We start from the raw sequence: 23545 nt of genomic DNA on the forward strand, positions 1-23545 counted from the left end.
AGGCAGCGATCGTGTGTGATCGATTCGGCCCCGGCTTCCACTGCGTAGTATTTCTCCCTCCCTGCCATCTCGTTCTCGCGTTCCTGCCCCTCTGTCCCCCTTCTGCTCACCGCGTACCAGCTAATTACGCGACACTTGCGCGCTTGCTCCCGCTTCTCCTCTTTAACTTGTCTCACCTGTCTTCTCGCTGTCGCTGGGACGCTGATGCAGTGCTGCAGCCGTGTCCTTCACATCGCCTGACTGATTGTTCTCTTTTGTTACAGGTGTGTGTTCTGGCGAGGCGTCGTCGCGCAGGCTCAAGGTAACACCGCGACAGCTGCCTGCCTACTTCTTTGGCGTCTACAGTCACCTTCCATCATCTGCAAATTATTTCTCTCATCACAAGTGCACTTCGCCTGTACTGCCGGGAGCAAACTACTATATATCACTCTGCAGCGAAGTGTGCGCTGATATGATACTTCCTGGCAGATTAAAACTGTGTGCCGGACCGAGACTCGAACTCGGGATCGAGTTCGAGTCTCGGTCCGGCACACAGTTCTAATCTGCCAGGAAGTTTCAAACTACTATGTAGTTCACTGAAGAAAGAACCAGACACACGTTTTGAATGAATGACTAGTTGTGAGCCGGGCCCATCGTCAGATAGTAGCGAGAATTTCGACAAATTCCACATTTTTGTCCCGTAATATAAGCGGCGATTAAAAAGTTTCCGTTCGAAGGCCGTACAGTTCAAAATTGGTACGCCAATCAGGCGTATCGTCGTAGTAAACAATCATCCCATCGACCCACCAGCTTGCAAATACCCATCTAGTAAAACTCCACATTCCGCTGCGTGAATAACTTCGTAACTGCTGCGCATCGTCGACCGACAGCAGTCGTGGACCGGTCAAGGCTTTTTTTAAAGGACTGAAAGTGTGATAATTGCATGGAGAGACATCAGGACTACAGGTAGGTGGACCGGTCAAGGCTTTTTTAAGGGACTGAAGGTGTGATAATTGCATGGGGAGACATTAGGACTACAGGCAGGTGGACCGGTCAAGGCTTTTTTTAAGGGACTGAAGGTGTGGTAATTGCATGGGGAGACATTAGGACTACAGGCGGATGGGCTGGTAAAGGCTTTTTTTAAGGGACTGAAGGTGTGATAATTGCATGGGGAGACATTAGGACTACTGGTGGGTGGACCAGTCAAGGCTTTTTTAAGGGACTGAAGGTGTGATAATTGCATGGGGAGACATTAGGACTACAGGCGGGTGGACCGGTCAAGGCTTTTTTAAGGGACTGAAGGTGTGATAATTGCATGGGGAGACATTAGGACTACAGGCGGGTGGACCGGTCAAGGCTTTTTTAAGGGACTGAAGGTGTGATAATTGCATGGGGAGACATTAGGACTACAGGCGGATGGGCTGGTCAAGGCTTTTTTTAAGGGACTGAAGGTGTGATAATTGCATGGGGAGACATTAGGACTACAGGCGGGTGGACCGGTCAAGGCTTTTTTAAGGGACTGAAGGTGTGATAATTGCATGGGGAGACATTAGGACTACAGGCGGATGGGCTGGTCAAGGCTTTTTTTAAGGGACTGAAGGTGTGATAATTGCATGGGGAGACATTAGGACTACAGGCGGGTGGACCGGTCAAGGCTTTTTTAAGGGACTGAAGGTGTGATAATTGCATGGGGAGACATTAGGACTACAGGCGGGTGGACCGGTCAAGGCTTTTTTAAGGGACTGAAGGTGTGATGATTGCATGGGGAGACATTAGGACTACAGGCGGGTGGACCGGTCAAGGCTTTTTTAAGGGACTGAAGGTGTGATAATTGCATGGGGAGACATTAGGACTACAGGCGGATGGGCTGGTCAAGGCTTTTTTTAAGGGACTGAAGGTGTGATAATTGCATGGGGAGACATTAGGACTACAGGCGGGTGGACCGGTCAAGGCTTTTTTAAGGGACTGAAGGTGTGATAATTGCATGGGGAGACATTAGGACTACAGGCGGGTGGACCGGTCAAGGCTTTTTTAAGGGACTGAAGGTGTGATGATTGCATGGGGAGACATTAGGACTACAGGCGGGTGGACCGGTCAAGGCTTTTTTAAGGGACTGAAGGTGTGATAATTGCATGGGGAGACATTAGGACTACAGGCGGATGGGCTGGTCAAGGCTTTTTTTAAGGGATTGAAGGTGTGATAATTGCATGGGGAGACATTAGGACTACAGGCGGGTGGACCGGTCAAGGCTTTTTTAAGGGACTGAAGGTGTGATAATTGCATGGGGAGACATTAGGACTACAGGCGGGTGGACCGGTCAAGGCTTTTTTAAGGGACTGAAGGTGTGATAATTGCATGGGGAGACATTAGGACCACAGGTGGGTGGACCGGTCAAGGCTTTTTTAAGGGACTGAAGGTGTGATAATTGCATGGGGAGACATTAGGACTACTGGTGGGTGGACCGGTCAAGGCTTTTTTAAGGGACTGAAGGTGTGATAATTGCATGGGGAGACATTAGGACCACAGGTGGGTGGACCGGTCAAGGCTTTTTTAAGGGACTGAAGGTGTGATAATTGCATGGGGAGACATTAGGACTACTGGTGGGTGGACCAGTCAAGGCTTTTTTAAGGGACTGAAGGTGTGATGATTGCATGGGGAGACATTAGGACTACAGGCGGGTGGACCGGTCAAGGCTTTTTTAAGGGACTGAAGGTGTGATAATTGCATGGGGAGACATTAGGACTACAGGCGGATGGGCTGGTCAAGGCTTTTTTTAAGGGACTGAAGGTGTGATAATTGCATGGGGAGACATTAGGACTACAGGCGGGTGGACCGGTCAAGGCTTTTTTAAGGGACTGAAGGTGTGATAATTGCATGGGGAGACATTAGGACTACAGGCGGGTGGACCGGTCAAGGCTTTTTTAAGGGACTGAAGGTGTGATAATTGCATGGGGAGACATTAGGACTACAGGCGGGTGGACCGGTCAAGGCTTTTTTAAGGGACTGAAGGTGTGATAATTGCATGGGGAGACATTAGGACTACAGGCGGGTGGACCGGTCAAGGCTTTTTTAAGGGACTGAAGGTGTGATAATTGCATGGGGAGACATTAGGACTACAGGCGGGTGGACCGGTCAAGGCTTTTTTAAGGGACTGAAGGTGTGATAATTGCATGGGGAGACATTAGGACCACAGGTGGGTGGACCGGTCAAGGCTTTTTTAAGGGACTGAAGGTGTGATGATTGCATGGGGAGACATTAGGACTACAGGCGGATGGGCTGGTCAAGGCTTTTTTTAAGGGACTGAAGGTGTGATAATTGCATGGGGAGACATTAGGACTACAGGCGGGTGGACCGGTCAAGGCTTTTTTAAGGGACTGAAGGTGTGATAATTGCATGGGGAGACATTAGGACTACAGGCGGGTGGACCGGTCAAGGCTTTTTTAAGGGACTGAAAGTGTGATAATTGCATGGGGAGACATTAGGACTACAGGCGGATGGGCTGGTCAAGGCTTTTTTTAAGGGACTGAAGGTGTGATAATTGCATGGGAAGACATTAGGACTACAGGCGGGTGGACCGGTCAAGGCTTTTTTAAGGGACTGAAGGTGTGATAATTGCATGGGGAGACATTAGGACTACAGGCGGATGGGCTGGTCAAGGCTTTTTTTAAGGGACTGAAGGTGTGATGATTGCATGGGGAGACATTAGGACTACAGGCGGATGGGCTGGTCAAGGCTTTTTTTAAGGGACTGAAGGTGTGATAATTGCATGGGGAGACATTAGGACTACAGGCGGGTGGACCGGTCAAGGCTTTTTTAAGGGACTGAAGGTGTGATAATTGCATGGGGAGACATTAGGACTACAGGCGGATGGGCTGGTCAAGGCTTTTTTTAAGGGACTGAAGGTGTGATAATTGCATGGGGAGACATTAGGACTACAGGCGGGTGGACCGGTCAAGGCTTTTTTAAGGGACTGAAGGTGTGATAATTGCATGGGGAGACATTAGGACTACAGGCGGGTGGACCGGTCAAGGCTTTTTTAAGGGACTGAAGGTGTGATAATTGCATGGGGAGACATTAGGACCACAGGTGGGTGGACCGGTCAAGGCTTTTTTAAGGGACTGAAGGTGTGATAATTGCATGGGGAGACATTAGGACTACTGGTGGGTGGACCAGTCGAGGCTTTTTTAAGGGACTGAAGGTGTGATAATTGCATGGGGAGACGTTAAGACTACAGGCGGGTGGACCGGTCAAGGCTTTTTTAAGGGAGTGAAGGTGTGATAATTGCATGGGGAGACATTAGGACTACAGGCGGGTGGACCGGTCAAGGCTTTTTTAAGGGACTGAAGGTGTGGTGATTGCATGTGGAGACGTTAGGACTACAGGCGGGTGGACCGGTCAAGGCTTTTTTTAAGGGACTGAAGGTGTGATAATTGCATGGGGAGACATTAGGACTACAGGCGGATGGGCTGGTCAAGGCTTTTTTTAAGGGACTGAAGGTGTGATAATTGCATGGGGAGACATTAGGACTACAGGCGGGTGGACCGGTCAAGGCTTTTTTAAGGGAGTGAAGGTGTGATAATTGCATGGGGAGACATTAGGACTACAGGCGGGTGGATCGGTCAAGGCTTTTTTAAGGGAGTGAAGGTGTGATAATTGCATGGGGAGACATTAGGACTACAGGCGGGTGGACCGGTCAAGGCTTTTTTAAGGGACTGAAGGTGTGATAATTGCATGGGGAGACATTAGGACTACAGGCGGGTGGACCGGTCAAGGCTTTTTTAAGGGACTGAAGGTGTGATAATTGCATGGGGAGACATTAGGACTACTGGTGGGTGGACCAGTCAAGGCTTTTTTAAGGGACTGAAGGTGTGATAATTGCATGGGAGACATTAGGACTACAGGCGGGTGGACCGGTCAAGGCTTTTTTAAGGGAGTGAAGGTGTGATAATTGCATGGGGAGACGTTAGGACTACAGGCGGGTGGACCGGTGAAGGCTTTTTTTAAGGGACTGAAGGTGTGATAATTGCATGGGGAGACATTAGGACTACAGGCGGATGGGCTGGTCAAGGCTTTTTTTAAGGGACTGAAGGTGTGATGATTGTATGGGGAGACATTAGGACTACAGGCGGATGGGCTGGTCAAGGCTTTTTTTAAGGGACTGAAGGTGTGATAATTGCATGGGGAGACATTAGGACTACAGGCGGGTGTACCGGTCAAGGCTTTTTTAAGGGAGTGAAGGTGTGATAATTGCATGGGGAGACATTAGGACTACAGGCGGGTGGACCGGTCAAGGCTTTTTTAAGGGAGTGAAGGTGTGATAATTGCATGGGGAGACATTAGGACTACAGGCGGGTGGACCGGTCAAGGCTTTTTTAAGGGAGTGAAGGTGTGATAATTGCATGGGGAGACATTAGGACTACAGGCGGGTGGACCGGTCAAGGCTTTTTTTAAGGGACTGAAGGTGTGATAATTGCATGGGGAGACATTAGGACTACAGGCGGGTGGACCGGTCAAGGCTTTTTTAAGGGAGTGAAGGTGTGATAATTGCATGGGGAGACATTAGGACTACAGGCGGGTGGACCGGTCAAGGCTTTTTTAAGGGACTGAAGGTGTGATGATTGCATGGGGAGACATTAGGACTACAGGCGGATGGGCTGGTCAAGGCTTTTTTTAAGGGACTGAAGGTGTGATGATTGCATGGGGAGACATTAGGACTACAGGCGGATGGGCTGGTCAAGGCTTTTTTTAAGGGACTGAAGGTGTGATAATTGCATGGGGAGACATTAGGACTACAGGCGGGTGGTCCGGTCAAGGCTTTTTTAAGGGAGTGAAGGTGTGATAATTGCATGGGGAGACATTAGGACTACAGGCGGATGGGCTGGTCAAGGCTTTTTTTAAGGGACTGAAGGTGTGATAATTGCATGGGGAGACATTAGGACTACAGGTGGGTGGACCGGTCAAGGCTTTTTTAAGGGACTGAAGGTGTGATAATTGCATGGGGAGACATTAGGACTACAGGCGAGTGGACCGGTCAAGGCTTTTTTAAGGGACTGAAGGTGTGATAATTGCATGGGGAGACATTAGGACCACAGGTGGGTGGACCGGTCAAGGCTTTTTTAAGGGACTGAAGGTGTGATAATTGCATGGGGAGACATTAGGACTACTGGTGGGTGGACCAGTCAAGGCTTTTTTAAGGGACTGAAGGTGTGATAATTGCATGGGGAGACATTAGGACTACAGGCGGGTGGACCGGTCAAGGCTTTTTTAAGGGAGTGAAGGTGTGATAATTGCATGGGGAGACATTAGGACTACAGGCGGGTGGACCGGTCAAGGCTTTTTTAAGGGACTGAAGGTGTGATAATTGCATGGGGAGACATTAGGACTACAGGCGGATGGGCTGGTGAAGGCTTTTTTTAAGGGACTGAAGGTGTGATAATTGCATGGGGAGACGTTAAGACTACAGGCGGGTGGACCGGTCACGGCTTTTTTAAGGGAGTGAAGGTGTGATAATTGCATGGGGAGACATTAGGACTACAGGCGGGTGGACCGGTCAAGGCTTTTTTAAGGGACTGAAGGTGTGATGATTGCATGGGGAGACGTTAGGACTACAGGCGGGTGGACCGGTCAAGGCTTTTTTTAAGGGACTGAAGGTGTGATAATTGCATGGGGAGACATTAGGACTACAGGCGGATGGGCTGGTCAAGGCTTTTTTTAAGGGACTGAAGGTGTGATAATTGCATGGGGAGACATTAGGACTACAGGCGGGTGGACCGGTCAAGGCTTTTTTAAGGGAGTGAAGGTGTGATAATTGCATGGGGAGACATTAGGACTACAGGCGGGTGGACCGGTCAAGGCTTTTTTAAGGGAGTGAAGGTGTGATAATTGCATGGGGAGACATTAGGACTACAGGCGGGTGGACCGGTCAAGGCTTTTTTAAGGGACTGAAGGTGTGATAATTGCATGGGGAGACATTAGGACTACAGGCGGGTGGACCGGTCAAGGCTTTTTTAAGGGACTGAAGGTGTGATAATTGCATGGGGAGACATTAGGACTACTGGTGGGTGGACCGGTCAAGGCTTTTTTAAGGGAGTGAAGGTGTGATAATTGCATGGGGAGACGTTAGGACTACAGGCGGGTGGACCGGTCAAGGCTTTTTTTAAGGGACTGAAGGTGTGATAATTGCATGGGGAGACATTAGGACTACAGGCGGATGGGCTGGTCAAGGCTTTTTTTAAGGGACTGAAGGTGTGATGATTGCATGGGGAGACATTAGGACTACAGGCGGGTGGACCGGTCAAGGCTTTTTTTAAGGGACTGAAGGTGTGATAAATGCATGGGGAGACATTAGGACCACAGGTGGGTGGACCGGTCAAGGCTTTCTTTAAGGGACTGAAGGTGTGATAATTGCATGGGGAGACATTAGGACTACAGGTGGGTGGACCAGTCAAGGCTTTTTTAAGGGACTGAAGGTGTGATAATTGCATGGGGAGACATTAGGACTACAGGCGGGTGGACTGGTCAAGGCTTTTTTTAAGGGACTGAAGGTGTGATAATTGCATGGGGAGACATTAGGACTACTGGTGGGTGGACCAGTCAAGGCTTTTTTAAGGGACTGAAGGTGTGATAATTGCATGGGGAGGCATTAGGACTACAGGCGGGTGGACCGGTCAAGGCTTATTTAAGGGAGTGAAGGTGTGATAATTGCATGGGGAGACATTAGGACTACAGGCGGGTGGACCGGTCAAGGCTTTTTTTAAGGGACTGAAGGTGTGATAATTGCATGGGGAGACATTAGGACTACTGGTGGGTGGACCAGTCAGGGCTTTTTTTAAGGGACTGAAGGTGTGATAATTGCATGGGGAGACATTAGGACTGCTGGTGGGTGGACCAGTCAAGGCTTTTTTAAGGGACTGAAGGTGTGATAATTGCATGGGGAGGCATTAGGACTACAGGCGGGTGGACCGGTCAAGGCTTTTTTAAGGGAGTGAAGGTGTGATAATTGCATGGGGAGACATTAGGACTACAGGCGGGTGGACCGGTCAAGGCTTTTTTTAAGGGACTGAAGGTGTGATAATTGCATGGGGAGACATTAGGACTACAGGCGGGTGGACCGGTCAAGGCTTTTTTAAGGGACTGAAGGTGTGATAATTGCATGGGGAGACATTAGGACCACAGGTGGGTGGACCGGTCAAGGCTTTTTTAAGGGACTGAAGGTGTGATGATTGCATGGGGAGACATTAGGACTACAGGCGGATGGGCTGGTCAAGGCTTTTTTTAAGGGACTGAAGGTGTGATAATTGCATGGGGAGACATTAGGACTACAGGCGGGTGGACCGGTCAAGGCTTTTTTAAGGGACTGAAGGTGTGATAATTGCATGGGGAGACATTAGGACTACAGGCGGGTGGACCGGTCAAGGCTTTTTTAAGGGACTGAAAGTGTGATAATTGCATGGGGAGACATTAGGACTACAGGCGGATGGGCTGGTCAAGGCTTTTTTTAAGGGACTGAAGGTGTGATAATTGCATGGGGAGACATTAGGACTACAGGCGGGTGGACCGGTCAAGGCTTTTTTAAGGGACTGAAGGTGTGATAATTGCATGGGGAGACATTAGGACTACAGGCGGATGGGCTGGTCAAGGCTTTTTTTAAGGGACTGAAGGTGTGATGATTGCATGGGGAGACATTAGGACTACAGGCGGATGGGCTGGTCAAGGCTTTTTTTAAGGGACTGAAGGTGTGATAATTGCATGGGGAGACATTAGGACTACAGGCGGGTGGACCGGTCAAGGCTTTTTTAAGGGACTGAAGGTGTGATAATTGCATGGGGAGACATTAGGACTACAGGCGGATGGGCTGGTCAAGGCTTTTTTTAAGGGACTGAAGGTGTGATAATTGCATGGGGAGACATTAGGACTACAGGCGGGTGGACCGGTCAAGGCTTTTTTAAGGGACTGAAGGTGTGATAATTGCATGGGGAGACATTAGGACTACAGGCGGGTGGACCGGTCAAGGCTTTTTTAAGGGACTGAAGGTGTGATAATTGCATGGGGAGACATTAGGACCACAGGTGGGTGGACCGGTCAAGGCTTTTTTAAGGGACTGAAGGTGTGATAATTGCATGGGGAGACATTAGGACTACTGGTGGGTGGACCAGTCGAGGCTTTTTTAAGGGACTGAAGGTGTGATAATTGCATGGGGAGACGTTAAGACTACAGGCGGGTGGACCGGTCAAGGCTTTTTTAAGGGAGTGAAGGTGTGATAATTGCATGGGGAGACATTAGGACTACAGGCGGGTGGACCGGTCAAGGCTTTTTTAAGGGACTGAAGGTGTGGTGATTGCATGTGGAGACGTTAGGACTACAGGCGGGTGGACCGGTCAAGGCTTTTTTTAAGGGACTGAAGGTGTGATAATTGCATGGGGAGACATTAGGACTACAGGCGGATGGGCTGGTCAAGGCTTTTTTTAAGGGACTGAAGGTGTGATAATTGCATGGGGAGACATTAGGACTACAGGCGGGTGGACCGGTCAAGGCTTTTTTAAGGGAGTGAAGGTGTGATAATTGCATGGGGAGACATTAGGACTACAGGCGGGTGGATCGGTCAAGGCTTTTTTAAGGGAGTGAAGGTGTGATAATTGCATGGGGAGACATTAGGACTACAGGCGGGTGGACCGGTCAAGGCTTTTTTAAGGGACTGAAGGTGTGATAATTGCATGGGGAGACATTAGGACTACAGGCGGGTGGACCGGTCAAGGCTTTTTTAAGGGACTGAAGGTGTGATAATTGCATGGGGAGACATTAGGACTACTGGTGGGTGGACCAGTCAAGGCTTTTTTAAGGGACTGAAGGTGTGATAATTGCATGGGAGACATTAGGACTACAGGCGGGTGGACCGGTCAAGGCTTTTTTAAGGGAGTGAAGGTGTGATAATTGCATGGGGAGACGTTAGGACTACAGGCGGGTGGACCGGTGAAGGCTTTTTGTAAGGGACTGAAGGTGTGATAATTGCATGGGGAGACATTAGGACTACAGGCGGATGGGCTGGTCAAGGCTTTTTTTAAGGGACTGAAGGTGTGATGATTGTATGGGGAGACATTAGGACTACAGGCGGATGGGCTGGTCAAGGCTTTTTTTAAGTTACTGAAGGTGTGATAATTGCATGGGGAGACATTAGGACTACAGGCGGGTGTACCGGTCAAGGCTTTTTTAAGGGAGTGAAGGTGTGATAATTGCATGGGGAGACATTAGGACTACAGGCGGGTGGACCGGTCAAGGCTTTTTTAAGGGAGTGAAGGTGTGATAATTGCATGGGGAGACATTAGGACTACAGGCGGGTGGACCGGTCAAGGCTTTTTTAAGGGAGTGAAGGTGTGATAATTGCATGGGGAGACATTAGGACTACAGGCGGGTGGACCGGTCAAGGCTTTTTTTAAGGGACTGAAGGTGTGATAATTGCATGGGGAGACATTAGGACTACAGGCGGGTGGACCGGTCAAGGCTTTTTTAAGGGAGTGAAGGTGTGATAATTGCATGGGGAGACATTAGGACTACAGGCGGGTGGACCGGTCAAGGCTTTTTTAAGGGACTGAAGGTGTGATGATTGCATGGGGAGACATTAGGACTACAGGCGGATGGGCTGGTCAAGGCTTTTTTTAAGGGACTGAAGGTGTGATGATTGCATGGGGAGACATTAGGACTACAGGCGGATGGGCTGGTCAAGGCTTTTTTTAAGGGACTGAAGGTGTGATAATTGCATGGGGAGACATTAGGACTACAGGCGGGTGGTCCGGTCAAGGCTTTTTTAAGGGAGTGAAGGTGTGATAATTGCATGGGGAGACATTAGGACTACAGGCGGATGGGCTGGTCAAGGCTTTTTTTAAGGGACTGAAGGTGTGATAATTGCATGGGGAGACATTAGGACTACAGGTGGGTGGACCGGTCAAGGCTTTTTTAAGGGACTGAAGGTGTGATAATTGCATGGGGAGACATTAGGACTACAGGCGAGTGGACCGGTCAAGGCTTTTTTAAGGGACTGAAGGTGTGATAATTGCATGGGGAGACATTAGGACCACAGGTGGGTGGACCGGTCAAGGCTTTTTTAAGGGACTGAAGGTGTGATAATTGCATGGGGAGACATTAGGACTACTGGTGGGTGGACCAGTCAAGGCTTTTTTAAGGGACTGAAGGTGTGATAATTGCATGGGGAGACATTAGGACTACAGGCGGGTGGACCGGTCAAGGCTTTTTTAAGGGAGTGAAGGTGTGATAATTGCATGGGGAGACATTAGGACTACAGGCGGGTGGACCGGTCAAGGCTTTTTTAAGGGACTGAAGGTGTGATAATTGCATGGGGAGACATTAGGACTACAGGCGGATGGGCTGGTGAAGGCTTTTTTTAAGGGACTGAAGGTGTGATAATTGCATGGGGAGACGTTAAGACTACAGGCGGGTGGACCGGTCACGGCTTTTTTAAGGGAGTGAAGGTGTGATAATTGCATGGGGAGACATTAGGACTACAGGCGGGTGGACCGGTCAAGGCTTTTTTAAGGGACTGAAGGTGTGATGATTGCATGGGGAGACGTTAGGACTACAGGCGGGTGGACCGGTCAAGGCTTTTTTTAAGGGACTGAAGGTGTGATAATTGCATGGGGAGACATTAGGACTACAGGCGGATGGGCTGGTCAAGGCTTTTTTTAAGGGACTGAAGGTGTGATAATTGCATGGGGAGACATTAGGACTACAGGCGGGTGGACCGGTCAAGGCTTTTTTAAGGGAGTGAAGGTGTGATAATTGCATGGGGAGACATTAGGACTACAGGCGGGTGGACCGGTCAAGGCTTTTTTAAGGGAGTGAAGGTGTGATAATTGCATGGGGAGACATTAGGACTACAGGCGGGTGGACCGGTCAAGGCTTTTTTAAGGGACTGAAGGTGTGATAATTGCATGGGGAGACATTAGGACTACAGGCGGGTGGACCGGTCAAGGCTTTTTTAAGGGACTGAAGGTGTGATAATTGCATGGGGAGACATTAGGACTACTGGTGGGTGGACCGGTCAAGGCTTTTTTAAGGGAGTGAAGGTGTGATAATTGCATGGGGAGACGTTAGGACTACAGGCGGGTGGACCGGTCAAGGCTTTTTTTAAGGGACTGAAGGTGTGATAATTGCATGGGGAGACATTAGGACTACAGGCGGATGGGCTGGTCAAGGCTTTTTTTAAGGGACTGAAGGTGTGATGATTGCATGGGGAGACATTAGGACTACAGGCGGGTGGACCGGTCAAGGCTTTTTTTAAGGGACTGAAGGTGTGATAAATGCATGGGGAGACATTAGGACCACAGGTGGGTGGACCGGTCAAGGCTTTCTTTAAGGGACTGAAGGTGTGATAATTGCATGGGGAGACATTAGGACTACAGGTGGGTGGACCAGTCAAGGCTTTTTTAAGGGACTGAAGGTGTGATAATTGCATGGGGAGACATTAGGACTACAGGCGGGTGGACTGGTCAAGGCTTTTTTTAAGGGACTGAAGGTGTGATAATTGCATGGGGAGACATTAGGACTACTGGTGGGTGGACCAGTCAAGGCTTTTTTAAGGGACTGAAGGTGTGATAATTGCATGGGGAGGCATTAGGACTACAGGCGGGTGGACCGGTCAAGGCTTATTTAAGGGAGTGAAGGTGTGATAATTGCATGGGGAGACATTAGGACTACAGGCGGGTGGACCGGTCAAGGCTTTTTTTAAGGGACTGAAGGTGTGATAATTGCATGGGGAGACATTAGGACTACTGGTGGGTGGACCAGTCAGGGCTTTTTTTAAGGGACTGAAGGTGTGATAATTGCATGGGGAGACATTAGGACTGCTGGTGGGTGGACCAGTCAAGGCTTTTTTAAGGGACTGAAGGTGTGATAATTGCATGGGGAGGCATTAGGACTACAGGCGGGTGGACCGGTCAAGGCTTTTTTAAGGGAGTGAAGGTGTGATAATTGCATGGGGAGACATTAGGACTACAGGCGGGTGGACCGGTCAAGGCTTTTTTTAAGGGACTGAAGGTGTGATAATTGCATGGGGAGACATTAGGACTACTGGTGGGTGGACCAGTCAGGGCTTTTTTTAAGGGACTGAAGGTGTGATAATTGCATGGGGAGACATTAGGACTGCTGGTGGGTGGACCAGTCAAGGCTTTTTTAAGGGACTGAAGGTGTGATAATTGCATGGGGAGGCATTAGGACTACAGGCGGGTGGACCGGTCAAGGCTTTTTTAAGGGAGTGAAGGTGTGATAATTGCATGGGGAGACATTAGGACTACAGGCGGGTGGACCGGTCAAGGCTTTTTTTAAGGGACTGAAGGTGTGATAATTGCATGGGGAGACATTAGGACTACTGGTGGGTGGACCAGTCAGGGCTTTTTTTAAGGGACTGAAGGTGTGATAATTGCATGGGGAGACATTAGGACTGCTGGTGGGTGGACCAGTCAAGGCTTTTTTAAGGGACTGAAGGTGTGATAATTGCATGGGGAGGCATTAGGACTACAGGCGGGTGGACCGGTCAAGGCTTTTTTAAGGGAGTGAAGGTGTGATAATTGCATGGGGAGACATTAGGACTACAGGCGGGTGGACCGGTCAAGGCTTTTTTTAAGGGACTGAAGGTGTGATAATTGCATGGGGAGACATTAGGACTACTGGTGGGTGGACCAGTCAAGGCTTTTTTTAAGGGACTGAAGGTGTGATAATTGCATGGGGAGACATTAGGACTAGAGGCGTGTGCCCAAGTGTCTCCCACTTAAAATGGCGTGGTGGATGACTTTGTCCTCCCAGAGCGAATGGCATCTTGTGTCGAACCAGGAGCCACGCAGGGTACCGTGTGGTCTTGGGCGCCTTCTCACGGTTCGCGCGGCTCCCCCCGTCGGAGGTTTGAGTCCTCCCTCGGCATGGGGGTGTGTGATATCCTTTGCGTAAGTTAGTTTACGGTAGATTAAGTAGTGTGTAAGCCTAAGGACCAATGACCTCAGCAGTTTGGTCCCATAGGAACTTACCACAGCCGGCCTGTGTGGCTGAGCGGTTCTAGGCGCTACAGTCTGGAACCGCGCGACCGCTACGGTCGCAGGTTCGAATCCTGCCTCGGGCATGGATGTGTGTGATGTCCTTAGGTTAGTTAGGTTTAAGTAGTTCTAAGTTCTAGTGGACTGATGACCTCAGAAGTTGGGTCCCATAGTGCTCAGAGCCATTTGAACCATTTTTGAACTTACCACAAATTTCCAATTTTCGAACGGCAACCGCCACGGAACTTGGCGCACCACTCCACAATGGTGGTTTTCGACACACATGCTGTCCGGCACACATCCTTCATTTTCCGATGACTGTCTTAATAGTGTTCGTCCTTCGGTGGCCAAGAAAAAGTTAACAGCACATTGGTCCCATTTGGACGCATTTGTTACTAACGTTGCCATAGTCCGATAGTTCATAGAAAAATTTTGGAGTAGGAATTAAAATCCAGGAGAAGAAATAAAAACTTTTGCCAATAACACTGTAATTCTCTCAGGGACAGTAAGGGGCCTGGAAGAGCAGTTGAACCGAATGGACGGTATCTTGAACGGAGGATATAAGATGAACATCAACAACAGCAAAACGTAGATAATGGAATGTAGTCGAATTAAGTCAGGTGATGCTGAAGGAATTAGGTTAGGAAATGAGACACTTAAAGTAGTAAAGGTGTTTTGCTAATTGGGGAGCAAAATGACTGATGATGGTCGAAGTAGAGGGGACATGAAATGTAGACTGGCAGTGGCAAAGAAAGCGTTTCTGAACACAAATTTGTTAACATCGAGTATAGATTTAAGTGTCAGGAAGTCGTTTCTGAAAGTATTTGTATGGAGTGTGGCCATGTATGGATGTGAAACGTGGACGATGAATAGTTTAGACAAGAAGAGAATAGAAGCTTTCGAAATGTGGTGTTATAGAAGAATGCTGAAGATTAGATGGGTAGTTCACGTAACTAACGAGGAGGTACTGAGTAGTATTGGGGAGGAGAGGAATTTGGAGCACAAGCTGACTAAAAGAAGGGTCGGTTTGTAGGACACATTCTGAGGCATCAAGGGATCACCAATTCAATATTTGAGGGCACCGTGGAGGGTAAAAATCTTAGAGGGAGACCAAGAGATGAATACACTAAGCAGATTCAGAAGGATGTAGGTTGCAGAGATGAAGAAGCTTGCACAGGATAGAGTAGCATGGAGAGCTGCAGCAAAGCAGTCTCTGGACTAAACATGACAACAACAACAAAAACAACAGTTCACGTCTCCGATTTACTGCTTGCACGTAGGGAAGATGCGGATGCCACACTAATCCCTTGTCTACATGTTGCTGCTTATGTACCGGCATCGGAGTTGCGCTACGTTGTGTATTTGCTGCAGCAACGCCCTGAAACGTGAACTTCTTGATTGCCCGTTATACAGTATAACAGAATATTCGTTATTTTGTGGCATCATGATAAAATAACTGAATACTTCAATAACGTTGTTACAGTCTGTTTGTCACGCAGGTCATACTCCCCAGGTCTATAGAACTTATCTAACTAGCCCTTCATTCGCACTAATAGCCTGCTAACCGTCATGTAGCGTGTGGCGAAGAGTAGATTTTGTTCAACTAGCCTACGGGAATAAGAAAGGAAAGAGTCGTTCAATCAGCCGATATTTCGATGCATCTATACCTGCCTGTTCACTCTGCAATTGGCGCTTAATGCTTGGAGGATGGAACGAGTCACAACTTTCAAACTGTATCCATGCAGATACTGTTAAATAGATAATTAGTTTTCTGTGGTTATACAGGGTGACCCAAAAGTCCGTTATCATATGAAATTTGAATACTTCGCAGAATAATTCAAGTAGAGAGTTAAAAACTGATACATATGCTTGAAATGATACGGGGTTTTATTGAAACAAAAAAAAAAAAATGCACAAAATGATTAACAAGGGCGCTTCGTATGATACAAAAGCGTATGGTGAGAAATTGCCATCGGATATAGTCTTTTAGCATCCCTAATGAGATCGGACGATCGCAGTACGTTGCGACTTCAGGTAACCCCACAAACAACAATCACACGGATTGAGGTCTGCGGACGTGGGAGGCCAAACATGACGGAAGTGGTGGCCCAGCACGCGATCCTCACCAAACGAAGTGCCCAAGAAATCTTTCAAACCTGTAGCAATATGGGGTGGAGCCCCCATACCGCATAAAAGTCATACCTTCCAGCAATTTTTTATCAACCCCGCTAGGGATGAGCTCACTTCGCCTCTCACTACAGCTAATTTCATACATGATTCTCATGCGGCGTCACTGACGTGTTGCTGTCCAGCTCCATCTCTGTTGGCCAGATTTTGCACTCGTTTTTGGTTTCAGTAAAATCCCACGCCATTTCAGGCACGTGTGCCAATTTTTACCTCTCTACATACATACATTGTTTCACAAATTAGTGCGCGTACATTAACCCACGAATTAGTGCATTTTCAAATGTTAACGGACTTTCTGGTCGCCCTGTACATTATAATAATAGCGGAGATAAAATGATGATGGAAGTAGGCATATGAAGATGTAGTAGTAGTAGTAGTAGTAGTAGTAGTAATATTGACAGCGTTGGTGATGTGGTAACAGCGATAGTTATTTTTGTTGTATTTTAACCTTAAAGTCATTATTATAAAGTCTTTATTATTTTATATAAAGTGAATGTAGAAATGTAACTGAAGAGCGGAAATGGAAACGCTCTAAAGGCCATTTTCATCAACAACTGTTGTGTCCTCGGTCCTCCGTTGTACTTTCCTATACTTGTTCCAAGTGTCAAATCATGGAGAAAATGTTTCAAACCTGGAGCATGGTGTTTGTGCCAAGCAGTGATTCCGTCAGGATTTCTAAATGTCGTTCCAATACATACAACTAACTTCTTTGATTTTGAAGGCGCTGCCGAAACGTTTTCGCAGGTTTATAAAAGTGTCTCATACTCACTCATCTCTGGTAGATATTAATAATTATTACTCTCAAACAGAAGAATCAAAAAACGTCAATGGATCCAGAAGAGGAAAGATCGTGGTAGATGTGTGCTATGTTCGACTTCGTCTAAATTGGAAATTTGTGGTAAGTTGTATGGGACCAAACTGCTGAGGTCATCGGTTCCTAAGCTGACACACTACTTAATCTAATTTTAACTAACTTACCCAAAGGACAACACACACACGCATGCCCAAGGTAGGACTCGAACCTCCGACGGGGGAAACCGCGATACTTCGTCTAAAAGACCAGCCACATTGATCAGTTGTAAAACAGAAAAACGTGTTGACAATATTGCCATTTCTTCATCAACGGAACAGGGAATTTTCAATAAATTTGTAGTGTCTGATCCCAAGAGTGAAATCGGGTAAGAAACTGAAACCGTTACTGAGAGCTTTTTTTCGTGAATTAAATTTTTTTATTCTCTAGAAAAAAAGTACGTAAAATGAAATGAGGAATGTTTTTTATTGACTACAGTTCTACTACTTATAATATATCTGCTGCATTTTTGTACTCGTATTATCACAAATAAAAAAGTGCCTAATTATTAATGGCACTTGAAACAGAAACTTTATTATTGACAGAACCAGTTAGTTTCCTGGTATGGCATTCAGGCAGTTCGTAAGAAATAGTTTACTTCGGAATTTGTATTACTTTTTGCAGTGACGAGATTGGCAGCATAATTCTGTGGTACCAGAGTACCTTCTCACCTTTTTTGATGTGAATAAGTTATGCACATAAAGAGATACGAGGGGCGTTCAATAAGAAATCCAACTCTTTTTTTCTTGGTCAATTTCGGTTGGAAAAAAGCGTAATTTGTTGTTCGGGACATCGTGGAACATCCCCGCTTCAGCCCCTATAGTTTCATGAAGTTCCAACTGGTGGTGGCAATATACGTAGCTTTCAAAACAGTATCTATAACGGAGGTCATTGTTTCTTTTGGCGGGAAATCAGAGCATCGCAGATATTCAGTGCAGAATGTCTATGGAGACCCGGCAGTGAACAAAACCACGATGAGTCGTTGGCGAGGCGTCTGTCAGCATCGCAACAAGGTCGCGCAAACTTGTCCTGCAATGTTGGAACGTGCGGACACACTCATTCGAGGTGATCGACGGACCACAAAACACGTGACACCTGGACGTCACTGCTGGTAGTGCTCGCACGCACATCCACCAGTTGGGCTACTCAAAGGTGTACATTGTTTTCTGATTCTCCTTACACAAAAAAGTGAGATGTGGAACTGAGAACGTTTTCCAGTTCCACAGTTCAGTTGCGGGTATAAAATACAGCCTATTGTAATGCACTAAGTAGTAGGTTTTAATGTTGAGTAAATAAATTAGTAAATGTGCCTCTACTCGTCTACTCTCGAACAACATGTGGATTGGCAAAAAGGAACAACTAAAAAACTAAAACTAAAAACTAAAAAACTAATAAACTTGAATGTCAAAGTTGTGATGCAGTATACATAGGCATGACATGCAGGGATTTTGAAACAAGATACAAAGAACATATCAGATGTTGGAAGTATGAAACAAACCATTCCACATTTGCAGAGCATTTAAAACACTACAACCATCATCCTACAAACATGGAACAAGAAATGAAAATAATGAGAATAAGCAACCATGACAAACATCTTATACAAATGCAAGAAAACTTCCACATCCAGAAAGCCATAGCAGAAAACAAACATGTGATAAATGAACAAACACACATCAGCACAGGCTCCTTACTACACCTAATAAAGGAAATGATAACATAAAAAAAGTATATAACACCAAAATACACACACACACACACACACACACACACACACACACACACAGCCCCCCCTCCAAAAAAAAAAAAAAAATGAATAACACCAAAATACAGACAGACACACATACACAGCACAAAAAGAAAATATACTTATATCACACCAAAACACACACACACACATACACAGGACATAAACAAAAATAAATAATTAAATACAATTAAATTAAATTAATATGACACCAAAAAACACTCATACACACACACACACACACACACACACACACACACACACATACACAAGCGCACACACAAATGCATACACGAACAGACCACAGATACTTCGATAGTTACACTCATAAGTTTGGCAGTAATATTCGATCTTTGGCAAAAACATTTGACAGTCGGCAACAGAAACCAAAACATTGCATTAAAACAAGCGTTCAGTGCATAGTGCTGTGGAATTCGGAAAAAACAGCTAATTGGCGCTCATAGGAAGAAGAACAAGACCAAAAATGCAACAGGAGCGTAATATGTAAGAAACTGTCTACGCAACCTGTAAGTACAGTTCAAAACATTACTACTTAATAGGAAATACCAACCACCAGAACTGTTTATAACCTATAGGCACAGTGACAAAAATGTAAATAAAATAGCTAACATATGTACATATTACAGGCCACTGATGATGCCTTGCAGAAAATAAAGGCGAAACGAGTATGGCACTAAAATTGTGTTTTATTCAGTTGCTGTCAGACGGTCCTTAAGTGAATATCATCAACATACCGTAGAACAACTAAATTTTTCGGTGCGAGCTCCTATTTCTCTTTATTTTATTGCGATGGCCATTTTTCCCAGGGTAAGCGAAAGGCAACAAAATCTTTTGATATGATGATCGCAATTTCGTGAAATGATTTCATCGCAATGGAAAAACTCTTTTCTCAGTGATTGCCACTCCAATTCACTTGTCATATTCCCTATTCGCGATAACAAAACAACACCTCCTCCTTCGATCTTGTTGGATCTGTTGCATCTTTTAACTGTTCTGACAATACTTCGATGTTGTCTACATATTCGTTCCAATTTAAGTAGTTTATGACTGTAATTCCTACGTATTTAATTACATCGGCAACCTCTAAATTTTTATAATTCAGTATATAACATTAATTGAGCAGAATTCTCTGAATACCCATGTGGAGCTTCTCACAATTGTAGTGATGGATTTGTATTACGTCTCCACACTGGGAAGTCCAAATGATGTCACAAAATAAAGGCAATCATAATTAATCAGATTTCATAGCAGTGAACCTTAACAGGTGTCTAGTATAGATAGAAACCAACTTGGGGCGTCGATTGTGTAGTGATGGACTTATTGCGCCCTCAAGTTTATGAAGTTTAACTGATGTCCAGTACATTAAAATAATTACAAATGATGTGTTCAAATGCTGTTGTCTTACAGCCAATTGATATAATACACGTTAATTAGACTTCTCGAACCTGGGCCCTAGCTAAATCCATGACTACACTTTTACTTGTTCAGGGTCAGTTAATGCTTTTCGATCATTCTATATCACTTTGTAATTCGATTAGATCTTTTGTTGACTTCACAAGACAGTAAATGATGCAAACAATCTAAGCTACTCAGATTGTCTCCTAAATCATTTGTATGCAAGAGCAGCAAACAGTCTTATCATATGCCCCAAGGGAACACATGATACAACTTGACATAAATTCTGAGTCACTATGCAATTTCTTGTCGAATAACTATTGTGACCCCTCGTACTGGAAATCACGAATCAAGTCACATGGCTGATAAGATATTGCGTAGACGCGTTATTTAGTTAGAAGCTACTTACTTTCAAGGCGATCAGTACCTTCCCTCCTCTTTCAAGAGTGACAGTTTGTTTACACGTCGAATCGTCGACAGATTTGGAGATATTACTCGGACACGTTCCTGCAATGTATTCGGCCAGTATATACTTCTTGAGATAGCATTATCATTACATCTGCACCTCCACTATGCAAACCGATTTTTTAAATATATTTATATATAAGAAAAAAGTTTGTTGACTCTTCTTTGAAGGTGTACTCTACAGCATGGCTTTATTTATCCACGGCTGGTTTCGATAACATTTTCTGGTCGATGAAAAACAAGTGATACCGGCTTGCTAATGCGAGTCATTGTCAACGCGGATAAGACAACAATGTCTTGCCCTGGCAACGCGGTCTGACTAGATTTGCATCGACTACAAGCTAGCTGTCAACAAATTAAGCCTTATTGCAACTTCTTGGCCGTCATGCCCTCTTTTTTCAAGTTCTCATCTCCTTTGAGTCCTGTCTGCCTCCTAAAGCGTGCAGGATGGAGTTAGGCAGTGCCTGACGAGATGGTGCAGTTATGTGAGAGTCATAAATAAAACAGGGCGACAACGGAAGCGCCCTAAATTTCTCGCCAGTGTGGAAAAGTTTTTTAATTTAAAGTTTCATAAGGAGCAACGCGCGGAAAATTTAATTTTGAGTACGGTAAGCAGAGGACCCCAGCAAGTTTTTCCGCTTGCGGAAACGTTTTCTCCTCTCCATTTTGCTTAATTTTCCTCCGCACATGCTGTCGAGGAAGGCGGCGTCGTCGCTGACGCACTGGCCTCCTCCACGCAACAATTTTCAGTTTTGTTTCACTGTTTAGGCGGAGCGATGCAAAGAAATTATTAGTGCACTCAGAAGAGCCGAGGAAAAACGAAAAGAAGAAAAATGGCTCCTACGAGAGAGGGGATCTTATGAAGTGTGCTTCTGCAGAGGGTCCCAAACGCTTAGGCTCAAAATTATACAGGTGGTAGAGGTTTGTAAACTGAGTGCTTAGAGATCGGAACTAGCGACCGGAAATAAAATTTCCTTAGTACATAAACAACTTACAAGTTGTACAAATAAATTGAAGTACTATTTACTGTTAAACGTGATGATCACTAGGTCAGCGTATGTGTTAATAACGACGCAAACAATTTCATAAAATACAATTTAAAAAAAAAATTACCATGTGTCAGACACTTATCTTCTCCCGCTGCGCGTTTCGACCTTTACATCCTTTCAGGAGGGTGCATATGTAACCAACTTCTTTACCTGATAATAGTTAGTTGTCTGCTTTACTCTTCATTTCGAAGATTTTCCAGCAAAAAGCGGACCTCAGATCGTTGTGTACACACCCTGTATCGCTGAACATCTCATATAAACATAAAATCCTGTGTGATCTCTTCAGTAACAAGTTTGTTTGCGCTGCCGTCATCCACAGCTAGAACATAAGTGTTCGTTTTATAAATTATCTCTGGAGTCTTTGGTGGAAAGAAAATGAATCACTCACCACATGCACCGAGCGAAGTGGCGCAGTGGTTAGCACACTGGACTCGCATTCGGGAGGACGCCGGTTCAATCCCGTCTCCGGCCATCCTGATTTAGGTTTTCCGTGATTTCCCTAAACCGTTTCAGGCAAATGCCGGGATGGTTCCTTTGAAAGGGCACGGCCGATTTCCTTCCCAATTCTTCCCTAACCCGAGCTTGCGCTCCGTCTCTAATGACCTCGTTGTCGACGGGACGTTAAACACTAACCACCACTCACCACATGTTTGTAAACAATTTGACACGTGTTTGCTGGAAAGGAGTGCTCAGGTAACAGCTGCTGGTGCCCATGAATTGCAGAGCAAGGCTAGTTACAGTGGAGTGCCGTTCCACGAACAACACGTGTGCGCAAGTTTGCGATGAGTGCGATGTTTCTACAGTATCCTGACAATCGTGGCGGTGGGCGACATCAAGAGCCCAGCGTTACTACCGTCTGCATGGTCACTGCCCTGTTAACGATTTCCAACCCGACGTAGAATCACCTCCAGGGTGTGTAGCTGAGCGGCGGATGCGCAGAATGTAGCTCAGATTGATAACTCATCGGTATTGTTTCAGCAACTACAGACTGGCTCTTGCTTGTTTATGTACATGAAACAAACGATTAGAATCAAGCGTTCTTACAAACAAGATGAAGTGCAGTTAAACACTGTGTGTTCGTTCTTGTCATTTTGTCCCTGTCTATTAAAATTAGTTCCTCCCCACTAAGTTATTAAATAACCATTATTGTAACTAACAACTCATAAAAATCAAATTTGGAAGTTTTGAAATACTTAATAGTGCGTCTTCACAAAGAGGAGAGAAAATTTCGTTCGAATGTGGGTTCATGCTGCATTGCACTAATCACTAAATTGTTAAAGTTCTTCGCTGGCGATACCAGAAGTAAAGCTGCCTGTGTCAGTAACCAGCGAACCGGCAGCTGGGAGTAAATGCTGAGTAGGCTGATACAAACACGGAAGTGTTTTCGCCTCATACCGGATTTTACGTGGGTGTTTTACGTGTACAAGTAGGGTAACTTCGAAAATCCGCATCTCGGAAACAGTTACAGATACCAAGAAAAGTTTTCAAGGTTGTTCGAGATCAGGGTCTTAGAAATACATCGTAAAAATTTCAGCCGTTTGCTGTGGATACCCGCTTGGAAACCCTGGCCGGCCGGGGTGGCCGAGCGGTTCTAGGCGCTGCAGTCTGGAACCGCGCGACCGCTACGGTCGCAGGTTCGAATCCTGCCTCGGGCATGTTCTTAGGTTAGTTAGGTTTAAGTAGTTCTAAGTTCTAGGGGACTGATGACCTCAGAAGTTAAGTCCCATAGTGCTCAGAGCCATTTGAACCGTTTGAAACCCTGGACTCGTTTTTGATACCCAAGAACATTGGTTTTCGGGTTTTCTCAGGAATGGTT

At 46.1% G+C, this 23545-nt stretch overlaps 1 protein-coding gene across 1 annotated transcript in view; it reads left to right on the plus strand.

The window, feature by feature from the left end:
- Nucleotides 1-23545, plus strand: part of LOC124606562 — a 934387-nt gene that overhangs the window by 184145 nt on the left and 726697 nt on the right. The window contains exon 3 of the mRNA XM_047138545.1: nucleotides 264-301. Within this exon, the coding sequence (XP_046994501.1) occupies nucleotides 264-301 (38 nt within the window). The remainder of the gene's footprint in view (nucleotides 1-263; nucleotides 302-23545) is intronic.

This window comes from Schistocerca americana, chromosome 3 (genome assembly GCF_021461395.2).
Source record: "Schistocerca americana isolate TAMUIC-IGC-003095 chromosome 3, iqSchAmer2.1, whole genome shotgun sequence".
NCBI classification, from domain to species: Eukaryota; Metazoa; Arthropoda; class Insecta; order Orthoptera; family Acrididae; genus Schistocerca; species Schistocerca americana.